General features: G+C 36.3%; 1 protein-coding gene across 3 annotated transcripts in view; it reads right to left on the minus strand.

Annotated features, from left to right (window-relative positions):
* Positions 1–18,782, minus strand: part of STXBP5L (syntaxin binding protein 5L) — a 398,449-nt gene that overhangs the window by 159,284 nt on the left and 220,383 nt on the right. For all 3 annotated transcript variants that reach the window (XM_047876610.1, XM_047876607.1, XM_047876609.1), the window contains exons 13-14: positions 9,710–9,857; positions 8,757–8,824 (exon numbers count right to left, since the gene is read on the minus strand). In XM_047876610.1, the coding sequence (XP_047732566.1) occupies positions 8,757–8,824; positions 9,710–9,857 (216 nt within the window). The remainder of the gene's footprint in view (positions 1–8,756; positions 8,825–9,709; positions 9,858–18,782) is intronic.

Consider the following 18,782-nt stretch of genomic DNA (forward strand, 5'->3'; position numbering starts at 1 on the left):
ACAACTTTTCTGCATACAAGATCATGTATTCTACAAATAGATATTCTAATTCTTCTTTTCTGACTCGGGTGCTCTTTATTTTTCTTATCTTACTGTTATGGATAGATTTTCCAGTATTCTGTCAAATAGAAGTTGTAACTGGGCATTCTTCCCTTGGTCCTGATCTTAGAGGGACAACTTCCAGCTTTTCCATCATTGAGTATGATGTTAGCTGTGTGCTTTTCATATATGACCTTTATTATGGTGGGACAATTTCCTTTTATTACTAGTTTGTTGATTTTTTTTATCCTAAAAGGGTGTTGAATTTTGTCAAATGCAATTTTCTGTATCACCTGAAATGACTGTGTGCTTTTTGTCCTTTATCCTATTAATGTGGTTTATCACAGTGATTGATTTTCATATGTTGAACCATCCTTGCATCCCAAGGATAAGTCCTACTTCGTCATGATGTATAATCCTTAAATGTGTAGCTGAATTCAGTTTGCTAGTATTTTGTTGAGGATTTTTGCATTGATATTCCTTGGGGATATTGGTCTGTAGTTTCTTTTCCTGGTAGTATCTTTGTTTGATTTTTGTATCAAGATAATGCTGACCTCATAAATGGGTTTGAAAGTGTTCCCTCCTTTTACTTTTTCCAAAGAGTTTGAGAAGGACTGGTGTTAATTCTTCTTTAAATGTTAGGTAGAGTTGTCTAGAGAAGGCATCTAGTCCTAACTTTTCTTTGTTGATTTCATTTATTTATTTTTTTATTATTATTACTCAGTCTTCTTGCTGGTTTATAGGCATGTTCAGATCTTTTTATGTCTTCATGATTCAGTCTTCATAATTTGGATAAATTTCTGGAAACATACATTTCTTCTAGATTACCCAGTTTGTTAGCATATAATTGTTCAGAGTAGTCTCTCATGAACGTTTTAATTTCTCCAGCATCAATTGCAATGTCTCCTCTTTCATTTCCAGTACTCGTTGAGTCTTCTCTCTTTTTTCTTAGTCTATCTACAGCTTTGTCAATTTTGTTGATCTTTTAAGAAATAATTTTTCAATATCTTTACTGTTTTTCAATTTGTGATATCTTTTATTTCTGCTATAATATTTTCTTCCTTCTGTTAACTTCAAGTTTAGTTTTTTCTTCTTTTTCTTATCTCTTGAGGTGTACAGTTAGATTGTTGATTTGACATCTTAACATCAGCATTTTCTAGTATAAAGTTCATACAGGTTTACTTATAAATCTCTTAGCAGTGCTTTTGCTGAATCCCATGTTTTGGTATATCGTATTTTTATTTTCATTGTCTCAAGATATTTTTCAATCTCCTTGTGATTTTTTTTTAATTTTTTTTTTCAACGTTTATTTATTTTTGGGACAGAGAGAGAGCATGAACGGGGGAGGGGCAGAGAGAGAGGGAGACACAGAATCGGAAACAGGCTCCAGGCTCTGAGCCATCAGCCCAGAGCCCTACGCGGGGCTCAAACTCACGGACCGCGAGATCGTGACCTGGCTGAAGTTGGACGCTTAACCGACTGCGCCACCCAGGCGCCCCATGATTTATTTTTTGACTTATTGGTTGTTCAAGAGAGTGTTGCTTACTTTCCACATATTTGTGGATTTTCCAGTTTTCCTTTCACTGTTGATTTCTAGTTTCATTTCATTATGGTTGTAAAAGATAGTGTTATAATTTCAATCTTTAATTTGTTAAGACTTATTTTGTGACCTAACATGTGATCTATATTGGAGAATGTTTCATGTGTAATTGAGAATAATATGTATCCTACTGTTGTTGAATGAAGTGTTTTGTACATGTCTGCTAGTTCCACTAGCAGATCTATTAATTAGTAAAAGGGGGGTGTTGGAATCTCCTATTTTTGTTATTGCCTCTTCCTCCCTTTAATTCTTTCAATGTTTGCTTTATATATTTGGGTGATCTGGTACTAGGTACATATGTATTTTACAACATTTATTTCTTTCCGATGTACTTGCCTCCTATGACAATTTTTTTATTAAAGTATGGTCATTCTTGCCTGCTTTTGGATAGACATTGCATGGATATATTTATCTATCCTTTCACTTTCAGCCTATGTGTATCCTTATACCTAAAGTGAATTTCATGTAGACAGCACATACTTGGATCTTTTTTGTTTTCTAATCCATGCAACCACTTGATTTGGGAATTTAATTGATTTACGTTTAAAGAAATTACTGATGAGAAAGGATTTACTATTGCCATTTTAAAATTGTTTTCTGTGTATCTTGTATTTATTTTGTCCTACATTTTCTCTTCTTGCCTTCCTTTGCATCTCATTGACTTTTGTAGTGACATGCTTTAATTCCATTCCTATTTTCTTTTGTGCATATTCTATAGGTATTTTCTTTGTGATTACCATGTACATCACATAAAATATTTTATAGTTATGCCAATCTGTTAAAAAATGATACCAAGTTAGTGGTGTCTAGGTGGCTCAGTCAGTTAAGCATCCAGCTCTTGATTTCAGCTCAGGTCGTGATCTCACAGTTGTGAGATGGAGCTCCATGTCAGGCCATGTGCTGAGTGTGGAGCCTGCTTAAGATTCTCCCTCTCTCTCCCTCTGCCCCTCTCCCCTGCTTGCGCTATCAAAAAAAAAAAAAAAAAGTGATACCAACTTCATTTGCATTAAAAAATTCTACTCCTTTACAACTCCCCCTTCACTTTGTTATTAATGTCACAAATTACATCTGTTTATATTTTGTAACTATTAATATAGTTTTATATACTTTATTTTTTTTTTCACCATGGTAAATTTAATCTTTAATCCCCATCACCTATTTTACCCATCCCCCTTCCCTCCTCCCCTCTGGTAACTATCAGTTTTTTCTCTATAGTTAAAAGTCTGTTTCTTGGTTTCTCTCTCTTTTCTCCTTTGCTAGTTTTTTCCTTTAAATTCCACATATGAGTGAACTCATGTGGTATTTGTCTTTCTCGAACTTGTTTCACTTAGCATTATCCTAACTCTATCCATGTTGTTGCTAATGGCAAGATTTCATTATTTCTTATGACTGAATGATACTCCATTGTATGTGTGTGTGTGTGTGTATATATATATATGTATATATATATATGTAAGTGTCTATTGATAGATGAATGGATAAAGAAGTTGTTGAGATATACATATATATATCTGTATATATATACATATATGTATATGTATATATATATACGTATATATATATGTATACATATATACATATATATAATTTTTATCCATTCATCTATCAATAGACACTTAAGCTGCTTCCACATTTTGGCTATTGTAAATAATGCTGTAAAAACAGGGGTACATGTATCCCTTGTATTAATGTTTTTGCATTTTGGAGAAATATCCAGTAGTGTGACTACTGGATCATAGGGTAGTTCTATTTCTAATTTTTTGAGGTAACTCCAAACTATTTTCCACAGTGGCTGCATCAATTTGCATGCTCTCCAATAGTGCCTGAGGGTTCCTTTTTCTCCACATCCTTGCCAACATATTTTGTTTCTTGTGTTTTTCATTTTGGTCATTCTGACAGGTGTGAGGTGATAGCTCATTGTAGTTCTGATTTGTATTTCCCTGATGATGAGTAATTTTGAGCATCTTTTCATGTGTGTGTGTTGGTCATCTGTATGTTTTCTTTCAAGAAATGTCTATTCATATCTTCAGCACATTTTTAATTGGGTTATTTATTTTGGCAGTATTGAGTTATATCTGTTCTTTGTATACTTTGGATACTAATCCTTTTATTGAATAGGTCATTTGCAAATATGTTCTCCCATTCTGTAGGTTGTCTTTTAGTTTTATTGATTGTTTCCTTTACTATGCAGAAACTTTTTATTTTTATATAATCCCAATAGTTTTGATTTTGTTTCCCTCATCTCAGGAGACATATCTAGAAAAATCTGAAAATCTGCTATGGCTGAGGTCAGAGAGATTACTGCCTGTGCTCTCTTCAAAGATTGTTATGGTTTCAGGTCTCACATTTAGGTCTTTATTCTAAGTTTATTTTTGTGTATGGTGAAAAAAAAAGTGGTCCAATTTCATTCTTTTGCACATGGCTGTCCAGTTTCCCCAATACCATTTTTGAAGACTGTCATTTTCTCATTGTATATTCATTCATTCTTTCTTTGTTGAAGATTAAGTGACCATATAATTGTGGGTTTATTTCTTTTTCTTTCTTTTTTTTAATTTTCTTTTTCATGATTGCTTTGGGTATTCAAGGTCTTTTGTGGTTCCATACAAATTATCTGATTGTTTCTTCTAGCTCTGAAAAATGCTATTGATATTTTGATAGGGATTTCATTAAACATGTAGATTACTTTGGGTAGTGTACATGTTTTAACAATATTTGCTCTTCCAACTCTTCCAATCCATGAGCATGGAATGTCTTTCCATTTCTTTGTGTCATCTTGAATTTCCTTCATCAGTGTTTCATAGTTTTCAGAGTACAGGGCTTTTACCACTGTGGCTAAGTTTATTCCTAGATATTTTATTGTTTTTGATGTAATTATAAATGGGATTATTTTCTTCATTTCCCCTTCTACTGCTTCATTATTAGCATATAGGACTGGAATAGGTTTCTGTACAGATATTGTTTCCTGTGACTTTACTGAATTCATTTATCAGTTGTAGTAATTTATTGCTGGAGTCTTTCAGGTTTTCTATGTACAGTATCATGGCATCTGCAAATAGTGAGTTTTACTTCTTACCATTTTGGATTATTTTATTTCTTTTTTTTGTCTGATTGCTGTGGCTAGGACTTCCAGTACTTTATTGAATAAAAGTGGTGAGAGTAGACATTCTTGTCTTGTTCCTGATCTTAGAGGAAAAGCTCCCAATTTTTCTCCATGAGTATGATGTTGGATGAGGGTTTTTCATATAACGCCTTTATTATGTTGAGGTATATTCCCTCTGGACCTACTTATCAGAGGGTTTTTATCATGAATGGATGTTGTACTTCATCAAATGCTTTTTCTGCATCTATTGAAATGATGGTTTTATTCCCTTCTTTTACTCATTTAGCTTTATACAGTTTTTTTTAAATGCTTTTATCTCCTAAATTGTAAACTTGAATTTAAACTTATTTATATATCACCACTACAACATTACAGGATTCTGTTTCTGTCTATATATTTTCTTATGCTTTCATTTTGTTCTCTAGTGTTCATTTTAACTTGAAGAACTCTCTTTAGCAGTTTTAGTAAGGCAGGTATATTGGTGATAAACATTCTCAGCTTTTGTTTATGTTAGAAGGTCTTTATTTCTCCATTTTTGAAGTAGTTTTCCAGTTACAGTATTCAGGGCTGGGTGTTTTTTTCTGTTTGTTTGTTTTTTACTTCTCACACTTTGAATGTATCAACCCACTCCCTTCTAGACTAAAATGTTTCTGTGGAGAAATCCAGATTATTTTATGGAGTTTCCATATGCATAATGAGTAGCTTTTCTGTTGCTGCTTTCAAGATTATTTGTTTGTGTTTGGTTCATTTGACTATGATGTATATCATTGTGGGCCTCTTCGTGTTCAACTTCATTGGAATATTTGAATGCAAATGTTCATTTACTTAGATTTTGGAATTTTTTTACCATTATTTTGTCACATAAGTTCTCTGTCCCCTTCTCGCTCTCTTCTCCTTTTGGGACCACCATAATGCTTATATTGATCTGCTTCATGGTATTCTCTAAGTCCTTTAGGCATTTGTTTTATTTCTCTCATTTGATAATTTCATATTACCTATCTTCAAGTTTGATGATTCTTTCTACATATTAAGTCTTCTACTGATCCCTCCCTTTAATAAAAATTTTCAATTCAGTATTTTTTTTCCCAAACTCCTTTTTGGTTGTTTCTGTGTCTTTACTGATATTCCCATTTCATTCATTCATCATTTTCCTAATTTTGTTTAGCCTAAACATGTACTCTTACAGTGCATTGAGTTTAAGAAAATTATTCTGAACTGTCAGTTAATTCACAGATATCCATTTCCTTAGGATCAGTTGTTTTTTGGAGAGTGTTTTTGTTCCTTTGGGCTATATTTCACTATTTCTTTGTGTTTATTATTTCTTGTTGTGAATTTAGCATTTGAAAATGTAGCCACCTCTTATGGGCTGGCTTTGTACAGGGGCGAATTTTCACCCATCGGCCCATGTAGAGATCCTAGGGGCTTCTCGAACCTTTAATGAGGATGTGTCTTTTTTGGGCTGTGTGTAATAATTTCCCAATTATAGAAGTTTCTGGTTTCTTTACGAGTGGCTTGCAGTCTCTTGCTCCCCCTACAGTCTGTTGGCAGCATTGCAAGTTTTTTGGTGCTTCAACAAACACTGAGCGTTTTTTTTGTTGTTGTTGTTCTCTGCTGCCCCCAGGGATCCATCTTTCATCAGTACCATAGTTTGTCTCACCTGTCAATCTCCAAGGGATCCCCCTGAAAAGCAGGAACGTTGAATGTACAGTCTGTTCTTCTATTTCCCTCTCATGAAAGAAGATGCAGGTTGGACCTTCCTCTTGAACACAAGCTGTGACAATTTGGAGGAGGAGCTCACACAGTTGAAATGAACTGAAATGGCTGTGGCTATTTTAGGCTTTGAACTTGCCTGGAGTACTATTATTTCCTAACTAATCTCTGGGTTTTCGTGAAGGCTTTTTGAAACATATATTGTTGTTACATCAATGTTTCTGGGCTCCCTATTCTGACATCTTTCTGATGTCACTCTCCACTGATTACTTTATAGAGTATTTTCCCATCACTTTTCTCCCAATCTGACTATACTATTGTATTTGAAGTAAGTGTATTGTAAACAGCATATAGTTGGGCCATGTTTTTTTTGGTTTTTTTTTAATATATTTTTTTTCAACGTTTATTTATTTTTGGGACAGAGAGAGACAGAGCATGAACGGGGGAGGGGCAGAGAGAGAGGGAGACACAGAATCAGAAACAGGCTCCAGGCTCTGAGCCATCAGCCCAGAGCCTGACGCGGGGCTCGAACTCACGGACCACGAGATCGTGACCTGGCTGAAGTCGGATGCTTAACCGACTGCGCCACCCAGGCGCCCCAGTTGGGTCATGTTTTTAATCCACTCTGCCAATTTGTGCATTTGAATTGGTGTACTCAGATCATTTATATTTAATATCATTGATATGTTAGGGCTTCAGTCTTTTTTTTTCACTGTTTGTTTCCCCCTACCTTTCTATGGATTACTTCAGTTATTTAATACATCCATTTGATGTATGAATAATGTTTTTGAGTGTATCTTTGCACATATTTTTAATGGCTGTTTTAGGTATTACATTATATATTTATAACTGGTGTCATCATACTACCATTTTGAGGTAAGTATAAAAACGTTATCTCCTTTTTACTTCCCTTTATCCTCTTGCATTTGTAATTGTCTTCAATATTTCCTCTAAGATATATTTATTAGGTATAGGATTCTGGATTGCCAGTTGTTTTATTTCAGCACTTAAAAGAGATCAGATTTTCTTCTGGCCTTCATAGTTTCTGATGAAAAATCCACTGTCATGCATTTGGTTTTGCACTATCAGAAAGGTGTCATTTCTCTTATTTTCATGATTTTTACTTGGTGTTTAGTGTTCATAAGTTTGACTATGATGTGTTTTTTCAGCTTCTGGAATCTAGAGGCTCAAGTATGTTGTCAAAATTAGGAAGTTTTCAGCTATTGTTCCTTATGTAATTTTTCGGTCCTGTTTTCTTCTTTCCTTCCTCACTGGACTTGTCTTGACACAAGAGGAGGAAAGTGTGTGGCTCATTACTGTTGGGCAGTGGTTGAAATTATGGTTCCCCACATGATCTCTAACACCACACGTGATGGGTTTCATTACCACCCAGAAGGGTTAAAAGTTCTAGCCCCCTACTCAGCTCAATGTCAGAAACTGATGCTCCCCACTCGGCCTCTGCATAGTTTTTTTCTGTTGTGGTTAGCTAGAGTAAAGAGATTATTTTTTAACAGTTTTCTGTCTTGATAGGTTGCCCCTTACATCATCCTTTGAGTAGACAGTGCTTTTATTGGACTTTTTGTTTAGTCTGTGCCCACTGGCAGTTCCAAGATGCCAGCTTCTTCAACTCCAATTCTGAGATAACAAAGCAAAAAGGAAACCTAGGAAACTCACCACCATGTCATTTCTTGGGTGTTGGGGGGGCCCTAACCAGCCTCGCTTCTCTCCATCTTTTCCAATCATCTTATGTTTGTTTAAAATATTGGGGTGCCTGGGTGGCTCATGTCCAACTCTTGGTTTTGGCTCAGTTCACGATCTCACAGTTTGTGGGTTCAAGCCCCACAATGTGCTCTGCACTGACCTTATGGAGCCTGCTTGGGATTTTCTCTCTATGCCCCTCCCCTTCTCTCTCCTCCCCCCCCCCAAAAAAAAACAATAAAAATAAATAAATATATATTTTTATATATTATATATTTGTTTATTTATACATAATTATATATATATATATATATATATATACACACACACACACATTTAATAACTGGGGCTTTTGGTAATGCTTAGTGGGAAAAATAGGAAAAAATATATTCCATATCTCATAAGCAGAATGCCTTATAATAATCTTTTAAGTCTCATCTTTATCTGTTATATTTCTATTTTCATTCGTAATATTAGAGCATGAAGTCAGTTCCTATGGGAAGTAGTGACATTTCTGGTACTGCCAGAGCACAATTACAGGAAAGTATAAAAATTCATAATATCTTTTTGTTTATGAATTGATAAAGTCACAAATCACATCCCACTTACCCAGTAATAATAATTTCTGGATATGTTTGTGTTCCAAGGTTCCAGGCTCCTCCACTGATTGGCCACTCCTAAATAAATTATTCAGGAAGAATTTATGAGTTTTATTTTTTTTTAATTTAAATTACTTAAAATTTTTAAAGGAAAACACTTTAAAATAATGGCAAAAGATTCATTTAAAAATAAATGGCCATAAAGTAAATGATGAAGTGTGCAGCTTTTACTTAATTTAATTGAACAAACAATTCCAAGTGCACAATTCCATCTTCTTTAAAAGTACAAATTTTAACAAAAATTACCATATACATAAAAAGTACTAAAGAAGTATTTTAATCATACAAATACAGTGTTGCTACGTTTGCCACATGGTCTCTGTACCAAACTATTGTAGTTCCATTTAACACAGAGTACTATGTAAATTGTGCCCCTTGGAGTTGTCAATTCCAACAGCCCTGTGTAAATAGAAACCATAAATTACTATTGCCAGTATTTTAATCCTATAGTTAAATACAACAAAATTGAATTGAGAAAGTTATTTAACAAATGACTTTTGTTAGTTATGCCTTATAACCACTGAATAAGAAATAGTTAACTGAAGTTGACTCTTGAATTTTGTAAAACATAATCCTTCATCTGAAATAATTAAAAATTACATCTTATGATTCAAATATATGCTAGTTTAAATATATACTTGGGTAAATGTACCTCAGTATGTAAGTCTATACTATCATATGTATTTATAAAATAAGTATATAAGAAATTTATATTTGTGTAGGCTTAAGGCTATGTGGCATTTAGGAAAATTTAAATTTCACAAGTTATGTCTTATAGACACCAGCTTATGACCTCAGAAGAATTTAGTTCAAGTATTCTTAAATGGAAGGTCAGAAAATAACAGGAAAAAGTATGATCATATGATATGAATATAAGAAAACATTTTTAATGGTTACTTTTACCTTATTACTGTATCCTTGTTTTTTATGCTTGGCTCCTATAGAGTAGAGTACTAGAATCAGATCTGGTGGGCAATCAGCAAAGTATGCTGTGCATGTAACTGGTGATTCATGAATGTCCATGGGATATGGATTTTCAAAGATTGGAAAACTAATAGATGAAGACAATATATTAGTGTCACTTCCCAAAGATAAAAAATGAAGTAACTTTTATTAAAAAAACCCTAAAAGCTTCTAAATATTAATTATACATTTCACTTAATAGCTTAGGTATCCTAAAACAAGGATCACATGAACAAGAATGCTCTTTTAAGAATATTTATCTATAAAATGTAATATGAATAGTGGTAGAATTTTTCTTGAATAAACTCATTGTCTTTTCTGTAATTCCAAAATTCCACAGTGATATCACTTTGTTAATACAGACAGAATGAATTATGTTAAACTGAAAATGTATTCATCAAGTTGACTTATTTACATAAAGTTATAGAGAAAACACCTATCTTATGTGTTTTAATACATTGACAAATATTTATATAATATACTTGTAAATGTTAAAATATCTTAGTAAATATGACATGCATTTCCTATTGAAGTAGTACATAGGCAACGTTTTACTTTTTTACAGAATTATTGAAAGACCTGTTTGCTGTGTAGGTGTGTGAATGATTATATATAAGATCATTTCCAATGTAAACTAAACTAGAGAACATAAGGGGAATACAGACTTATGGATACAGTAAATTTCCTATCTTTAAGCCCACTATAATTTAAAAAATGGGTATCAGTATAGAACCACATGAAGAATTCTTAGAGACATAATATGTGCACTTCTCATGTACCAGAGCTACTAGGCACTGTAGTAGAGGGAGTTATTATTCTATGCTGCATATGTTCTAGGTCTGTGTATTCATGTTATTTCTTATATAAGGTTTTTGTTTGTTTGTTTTGTTTTGTTTTACTGAGGGTCTAGGGACTAGTAACAATAATTTTCCAGCATATTATTAGGAACTTAGTTAAAAAAGTAGTCCAATCTAAGAGTATAACATGTATGTGTATTGGCAAGGGTTTTCTTCCTCTGATCTGAAATGCTGCAGATTCTATCCCAGATAAGAATAGTAGTATATGCAAAATCAGTTGAAAAGGAGCAAGTTGTGTTTAATAAATGATATATCCGATAAAGGGTTAATATCCAAAATATATAAAGAAATTATATAAGTCAACACCCTAAAAACAAATAATCCAATTAAAAAATGGGCTGAAGACATCCAGATAGCCAACAGACACGTGAAAAGATGCTCAATGTTACTCATCATCAGGGAAATACTGATTAAAACTGTAATGATGTGTCACTCCACACCTGTCAGAATGGCTAAAATCAACAACAGAAGAAACAATAGGTGTTGGAATGGATGTGAACAAGCTGGTGCAGCCACTTCACGGTATGGAGATTCCTCATAAGTTAAAAACAGAACTACCCTATGATCCAGCAATTGCACTGCTAGGTATTTATTTAAAGAATACAAAAATACTAATTCAGAGGGATAAATGCACGCCAATATTTATTGCAGCATTATCTCCTATAGCCAAACTAGGGAAGCAGCCCAACTGTCCATTGACTGATGAATAGATAAGGATGTAGTGTGTACATATATATATATATACACACACACACACACACACACACACACAATGGAACATTACTCAGCCATGAGAAGAATGACATCTTGCCATTTGCAATTACATGGATGGAGAGCTATTGAGTACAATGCTAAAAGAAATAAGTCAGAGAAAGACAAATACCATATGATTTCACTCATGTGGAAGAAACAAAACAAGCAAGCATAGGTGAAAAAGAAGAGAGGCAAGCTAAGAGACTGTTAACTATAGAGAACAAACTGATGGTTATCAGAGAGGAGGTGGGTGGGGGAATGGATTGAATAGATGATGGAGATTAAGGAGTGCACTTATGATGAGCACTGGGTGTTTTATGAAAGTGTCGAATCACTATATTATACACCTGAAACTATTACACTATGTTAACTGGAATTTAAATTAGAACTATTTTTTAAAAAGTATAAAGTACTACCTGGACCCAGAAATAAATGAAGGAAACAGCAAGCAGATTAAAATAGATGGATGAAAGTTTCTCAGTTTCAGAGTAGAAATTAAACACATCTGAGATTGATGAATTAGAAGTAAAATAAATGGATCACCTTAAAGACCACATCTACAACTTCAGATTTGATAATAACAAGAGGTTATAATGATAGACTGACAAAGTGAAAACATCATGAAAATGTTTGGGGAAAATTAGTATATTGGCAAAGAGTAAAGAGAAATATAGTTAAGAAAAGAATAACTAAAAATGTATTATAGGAATTTAGATGTGGAGATGTAAGCAAAGATAGAAATCCAAGAAATCAAGAAGAGGAAAAATTTGTAAGCCCTGATGCTTGTTTTCATATAAACAATTAAGTGGGGGAAAAAGGAGGTAAGGGAAGAAGGGATAAATTAATTTGAACATTTATTTAAACATGGTTAAAAGTTAACTATTTGGAAGGAAAGAGAATATGTTAAATTTCTTAGACACTCAATGGGAATGTCACATAGTTTAAAATATGGTGCTGCCGAAGGTGAAATGTTAAATAAAAACTAGCAAACAAAATGTCAATTCACATACCCATATAAGCTAATGAAAACTGTAAGAATAAATGTATATACTGAAAACAGTGATTATTAAAGGTATAAAGGGCCTTGAAAGATAGCCAACTAGATAAAGTATAAGTAACCAACAAATATGGCACAGAAAGAAGATGAGTACTGTTGAGAACAGAAGAGTACATTTTAATAAAACTAATATTAGAACTTAGAGGAAGAGACATAACAAATCTATACACGTACACAAAATTTACTCAATTTTAACTTGATAAATAGAGTAGCCAGGCAGAATCAGTGATGATGATCTTAAGGCCCAATCCTATATATCTTTCAAACTACTGACATATATGCTACAAATGAATATAAAGAAGAACTTTGGCTCTGACATTTTCAAATGACATGGAAAGTAGAACTCAGGCTATAAGTCATTCAACAAAAATTTACTGAGAACCTACTCCATGTGCAGACAAAGCCTCTCCATGATCACTACAGTCTAGTAGAGAAACCATTTTGAAACAATAACAGATGGAAAATTTTATATGTGTCAAAGCTATGAAGGAGATGAGCAAGGGAGCTGTGAGAGTCTGTAATAGGATATTTGACCAAATTATATAGGTAATGAAACAATTTTTTAAATGAGGAAATTATACCTGAGTTGAGCTTCTTACAGATGAGATGTTAATGAGGAGAAAAAGGAAGGGAAGATTAATATAGAGGAGAGAGAATGCACAAAAATTCTAAATATAAAGGGGCTAAGAGATCAGTGGGCCTAGAGCATAGAATGAGGGAAAATCAGAGACAGGAGGATCCTGAGCTTATTTTGTCCCTTGGACACACCAAGATAACAACTATATCTATACAACTAACTCTGAAAATGATCTAAAGACTGGCAGAACAGACCTTCTGCAGTTAATTGTAGAGAACAGGTCACACTGAGGGGCAGAGATGATGTTGGGAACCAAACCACTGGTAATACTAATCACACATGAGAGGGATACCACAAGCACAGAGAAGTAAGATGATTAGACCCCACCCTAGGCACTGGGGATATGCAGTAGGAAATCAAGTCTCCATTAACATGGGGCTTCAAAAACATGGGGCTTAACTCTAGGAAAGCCATAGGGAGATAGGAAACAGTCCCTGCCATTAAAGAGCCAGCATAATAAATAACTCCAACTGAGACATAGCACAGATGCTGCAGTTTGAAAAGTCCCTGGAGTAAATGTGAAGATTTATTTACTAATCTCAGAATGTGCACTGAAGGGGCAGAGATCTTAATAAGACTTCTCCAAAAACAAATGTTGGTGGGTGCATTTTTCTTCCCACCCTTCGCCTAGATAGCTGCACAGTTGGAAACCAGCCCAAACACTCTCCACCTATCTTGGTAGCACTGAGTTTCTTACCCCATCCAACCCACCTGCCTTCACAGGCATCCCTGCAAAGAAGCTCCTGCCCCTCTACATCCTGCAAGCATCCTTGGTACAGACCAGTGCCAATCCAAAGTGTCCTGAGGAAATGGGGAGATAACCCCACACAGCAGCATACCTACAATTTCAAAAACTGAGCCTTTTAGCTGGCTATGCAGAGACAAAGCCCTGCTCTTCAGTGTGCCCACAGTTATGGTAGAGAGGCTGACTGCAAATACCTAGTCTGGCTGCTGGCCTCACCCACCAACAAAAGCCTCTGTGGGCAAACAAGGAGAAAGCCCTGCCATTTCATTGTGCCTGTGAAGACTAATCATGAGCCTGACTGCTGACCCCACCCACCTAAAAGCCCACAGAGACTTCAGACCCCTCAATAGCACAGGGACCAAACCCTGTCTAGTGCACCCAGAGCAGGCAAAGTTGATCACTGCAGCTGACTGGGCTAAATGCAGATGCTAGTCAGCTATAGACCAGGGTGCACACAGTTCCCAAAGAAGATATCCCAGGAGCACCCGGGTCTGGTGACCAAGGGGAATATTGCTACAGGACCTCTTCTATACAAGGCCACTACTCTCAAGACTATGAGATATAGCTGACCTCTGTGTTTATTTAAAAAACAACAACAAATGGCACAGTTTGTTTAAAAAACAAACACAGAGTAAGACAGAGGGATATGTCCCAAAATGAAAAACACAACAAAATCACAGTTAAAGATGTAAGCAAAGCTGAGATAAGCTGTATGCCTGATAAAAATGCAAAGTGATGATTATAAAGATACTCAGTGAACTTCAGTAGAGAGTTTATGAACTCAGTGAGAATTTCAACAAAGAGAAATTATAAAACAGAATCAGGCACACACGAAAAATTCAATAATTGAAATAAACATACTAGAGGGAATAAACAGTAGATTAGGAAATAGAATGGCTCAGTGATCAGGAAGACAGGGCACTGAAAATGAAGCAACTAAGAAGAATAAATGACAACAGGTTAAGAGAACTTTGTGACATCATCAAGAGGATTAACATTCACATTATAGGGATTCCAAAAGGAGAAGAGAAAGAAGGAGGGATAAAACTTATCTGAAAAGAGACTGAGGAAGAAGATGGCGGTGTAGGAGGACGCTGGGCTCACTGCATCCTGCTGATCGCTAGGATTCCACTCACATTTGCCTAAATAACCCAGAAAACCACCAGAAGACTAGCAGAATGGACTCTCTGGAGCCAAGCATAGACAAGAAGCCCACGGAAGAGGGTAGGAAGGGCAGATAGTCAGTGCATGCTACACGGACTGGTGGGAGGGAGCCAGGGTGGTGGAGGGGCAGCCCACTGGGCAAGGCAGAGCCCCTGAGTCTGCCTTGCAAAAGTGGAGGGGCCAGACTGCGTGAGTTCTGACAGCCAGTGGGACTTAACATCTGGAATGTTAAAAGTCAACAGCTCTGCTCTCGGAGAAGAGGGAGGGTGAGAGGACACCGGGAGGGAGAGTTGCTGAGCCCCGGAAGACAGAGCTCAGCTCAGCGGGGAACAAAGGTGCTGGCAAGTGCCATTTCCCTCTCCCATCTCCTTGCTGAAATTCCAAAGGTAACCAGTTCCCGTCACCAAACTTACTTGCACCGCGCAAACGCCCAACGCTGTCCTTCTGTGGATCCATCCCTCCAACGGGTCTGCCTCCCTCCCTGTGCTGCAGGGCCCCTCCCACAGGGGACCACCCATGGCAAAGCGAGCTAAGCCTGTCCCTCCCAACCCTGTGCACCTTGTGGATCCACCCCGGCTAATACACCAGATCCCATAGAAGCAGCACCACAAGCCTGGCAGTGTGCAAGTAGCCCAGACAGGGGCCACGCCACTCCACAGTGAGTCCTGCCTCTGGGAGAAGGGAAGATAAGGTACACACCAGTCTGACCATGGCCCAAACAGTGGGCTAGGGGCAGACATCAGGTCTGACTGTGGCCCCGCTGCAGTACAGGGCAAGTGCCCTGCAGTTACGAGCCACCACAGGGACTACCCAAAATGACGAAATGGAAGAATTCTCCCCAAAAGAAACTCCAGGAAGTAGCAACAGCTAATGAATTGATCAAAAATGATTTAAGCAATATAATGGAACAAGAATTTAGAATAATAGTAATAAAATTACTGGGTAGGAAAAAGCATAGAGTACAGCAGAGAATCTATTGCTACAGAGATCAAGGGACTAAGAAATAGTCATGAAGAGCCAAAAAATGCTATAAATGAGGTGCAAAATAAAATGGAGGCAGCCACAGCATAGATTGAAGAGCCAGAGGAGAGGATAGGTGAATTAGAAGATAAAATTATGGAAAAAAGGAAGCTGAAAAAAGAGAGATAAAAAAATCCAGGAGTTACAGGGGAGAATTAGAGAACTAAGTGATGCAATCAAACGGAACAATATCTGTATCATAGGAATTCCAGAAGAAGAAGAAAAAAGAAAAGGGGCTGAAGTTGTACTTGAACAAATCATAGCTGAGAACTTCCCTGATCTGGGAAAGGAAAAAGGCATTGAAATCCAAGAGCCACAGAGAACTCCCTTCAGACGTAACTTGAATCGATCTTCTGCACGATATATCATAGTGAAACTGGAACAAGGATAAAGAGAAATTTCTGAAAGCAGCTAGGGATAAACAGGTTCTAACTTAAAAAGGGAGACCCAGACTAGTGGCAGACCTATCTACTGAAACCTGGCAGGCCAGAAAGGAATGGCAGGAAATCTTCAGTGTGATGAACAGAAAAAATATGTAGCTGAGAATCCTTTACCCAGCAAGTCTGTCATTCAGAACAGAAGGAGAGATAAAGGTCTTCCCAAACAAACAAAAACTGAAGGAATTCATCACCACTAAACCAGCCCTGCAAGAGATCCTAAGGGGGTTCCTGTGAGTGAAATGTTGCAAGGACCACAAAGTACCAGAGACATCACTACAAGCATGAAACCTACAGACATCACAATGACTCTAAACCCATATCTTTCAGTAATAACACTGAATGTAAATGGACTAAATGCTCCAATCAAAAGACATAGGGTATCAGAATGGATAAAAAAACAAGACCCATCTATTTGCTGTCTACAAGAGACTCATTTTAGACCTGAGGACACCTTCAGATTGAAAGTGAGGGGATGGAGAACTCTCTATCATGCTACCAGAATTCAAAAGAAAGCTGGAGTAGCCATACTTTTATCACACAAACTACACTTTAAATTAAAGGCTGTAACAAGAGATGAAGAAGGGCATTATATAATCATTACAGGTACTATCCATCAGGAAGAGCTAACAATTATAAATGTCTATGCGCCGAATACTGGAGCCCCCAAATATATAAAATAATCACAAACGTAAGCAACCTTATTGATAAGAATGTGGTAATTGCAGGAGACTTTAATACTCCACTTACAACAATGGATAGATCATCTAGACACAGGATCAATAAAGAAACAAGGGCCCTGAATGATATCGGATCAGATGGACTTGACAGATATATTTAGAACTCTGCATCCCAAAGCAACAGAATATACTTTCTTCTCGAGTGCACATGGAACATTCTCCAAGAGAGAACACATACTGGATCACAAAAAAGCCCTTTATAAATGTAAAAGAATTGAGATCATACCATGCACACTTTCAGACCACAATGCTATGAAACTTGAAATCAACCACAGGAAAAAGTCTGGAAAACCTCCAAAAAATGGAGGTTAAAGAACATCCTACTAAAGAATGAGTGGGTCAACCAGGCAATTAGAGAAGAAATTTAAAAATATATGGAAAAAATTAAAATGAAAATACAACAATCCAAATGTTTTGGGATGCAACGAAGGCAGTCCTGAGAGGAAAATACATTGCAATCCAGGCCTATCTCAAGAAACAAAAAAAAAATCTCAAATACAAAATCTAACAGCACACCTAAAGGAAATAGAAGCAGAACAGCAAAGACACCCCAAACCCAGCAGAAGAAGAGAAGTAATAAAGATCAGAGCAGAAATAAACAATATAGAATCTAAAAAAAAACTGTAGAGCAGATCAATGAAACCAAGAGTTGTTTTTTTGAAAAAATAAACAAAATTGATAAACCTCTAGCCAGGCTTCTCAAAAAGAAAAGGGAGATTACCCAAATAAAATCATGAATGAAAACGGAATTATTACAACCAATCCTTCAGAAATACAAGCAATTATCAGGGAATACTATGAAAAATTAAATGCCAACAAACTGGACAACCTGGAAGAAATGGACAAATTCCTAAGCACCCACACACTTCCAAAACTCAAACAGGGAGAAATAGATAAATTGAACAGACCCATAACCAGCGAAGAAATTGAATCAGTTATCAAAAATCTCCCAACAAATAAGAGTCCAGGACCAGATGGCTTCCCAGGGGAATTCTCCCAGACATTTAAAGCACAGATAATACCTATCCTTCTCAAGCTGTTCCAAAAGGGAAGGACAACTTCCAGACTCATTCTATGAAGCCAGTATTACTTTGATTCCCAAACCAGACAGAGACCCAGTAAAAAAAGAGAACTACAGGCCAATATCCCTGATGAATATGGATGCAAGTATTTTCAATAAGATACTAGCAAATCGAATTCAATAGCCTATAAAAAGAATTATTGACCATGATCAAGTGGGATTCATTCCTAGGCTGCAGGGCTGGTTCAACATTCACAAATCAATCAATGAGATACATCACATTAATAAAAGAAAAGATAAGAACCATATGATCCTGTAAATAGATGCAGAAAAAACATTTCACAAAACTCAGCATCCTTTCTTAACAAACACCCTCAAGTAAGTCGGGATAGAAGGAACATACTTAAACATCATAAAAGCCATTTATGGGGGTGCCTGGGTGGCGCAGTCAGTTAAGCCTCCGACCTCAGCCCGGTCATGATCTCGCGGTCCGTGAGTTCGAGCCCCGCGTCAGGCTCTGGGCTGATGGCTCAGAGCCTGGAGCCTGTTTCCGATTCTGTGTCTCCCTCTCTCTCTGCCCCT

The sequence above is a fragment of the Prionailurus viverrinus genome, chromosome C2, assembly GCF_022837055.1.
Source record: "Prionailurus viverrinus isolate Anna chromosome C2, UM_Priviv_1.0, whole genome shotgun sequence".
Taxonomy (NCBI): domain Eukaryota; kingdom Metazoa; phylum Chordata; class Mammalia; order Carnivora; family Felidae; genus Prionailurus; species Prionailurus viverrinus.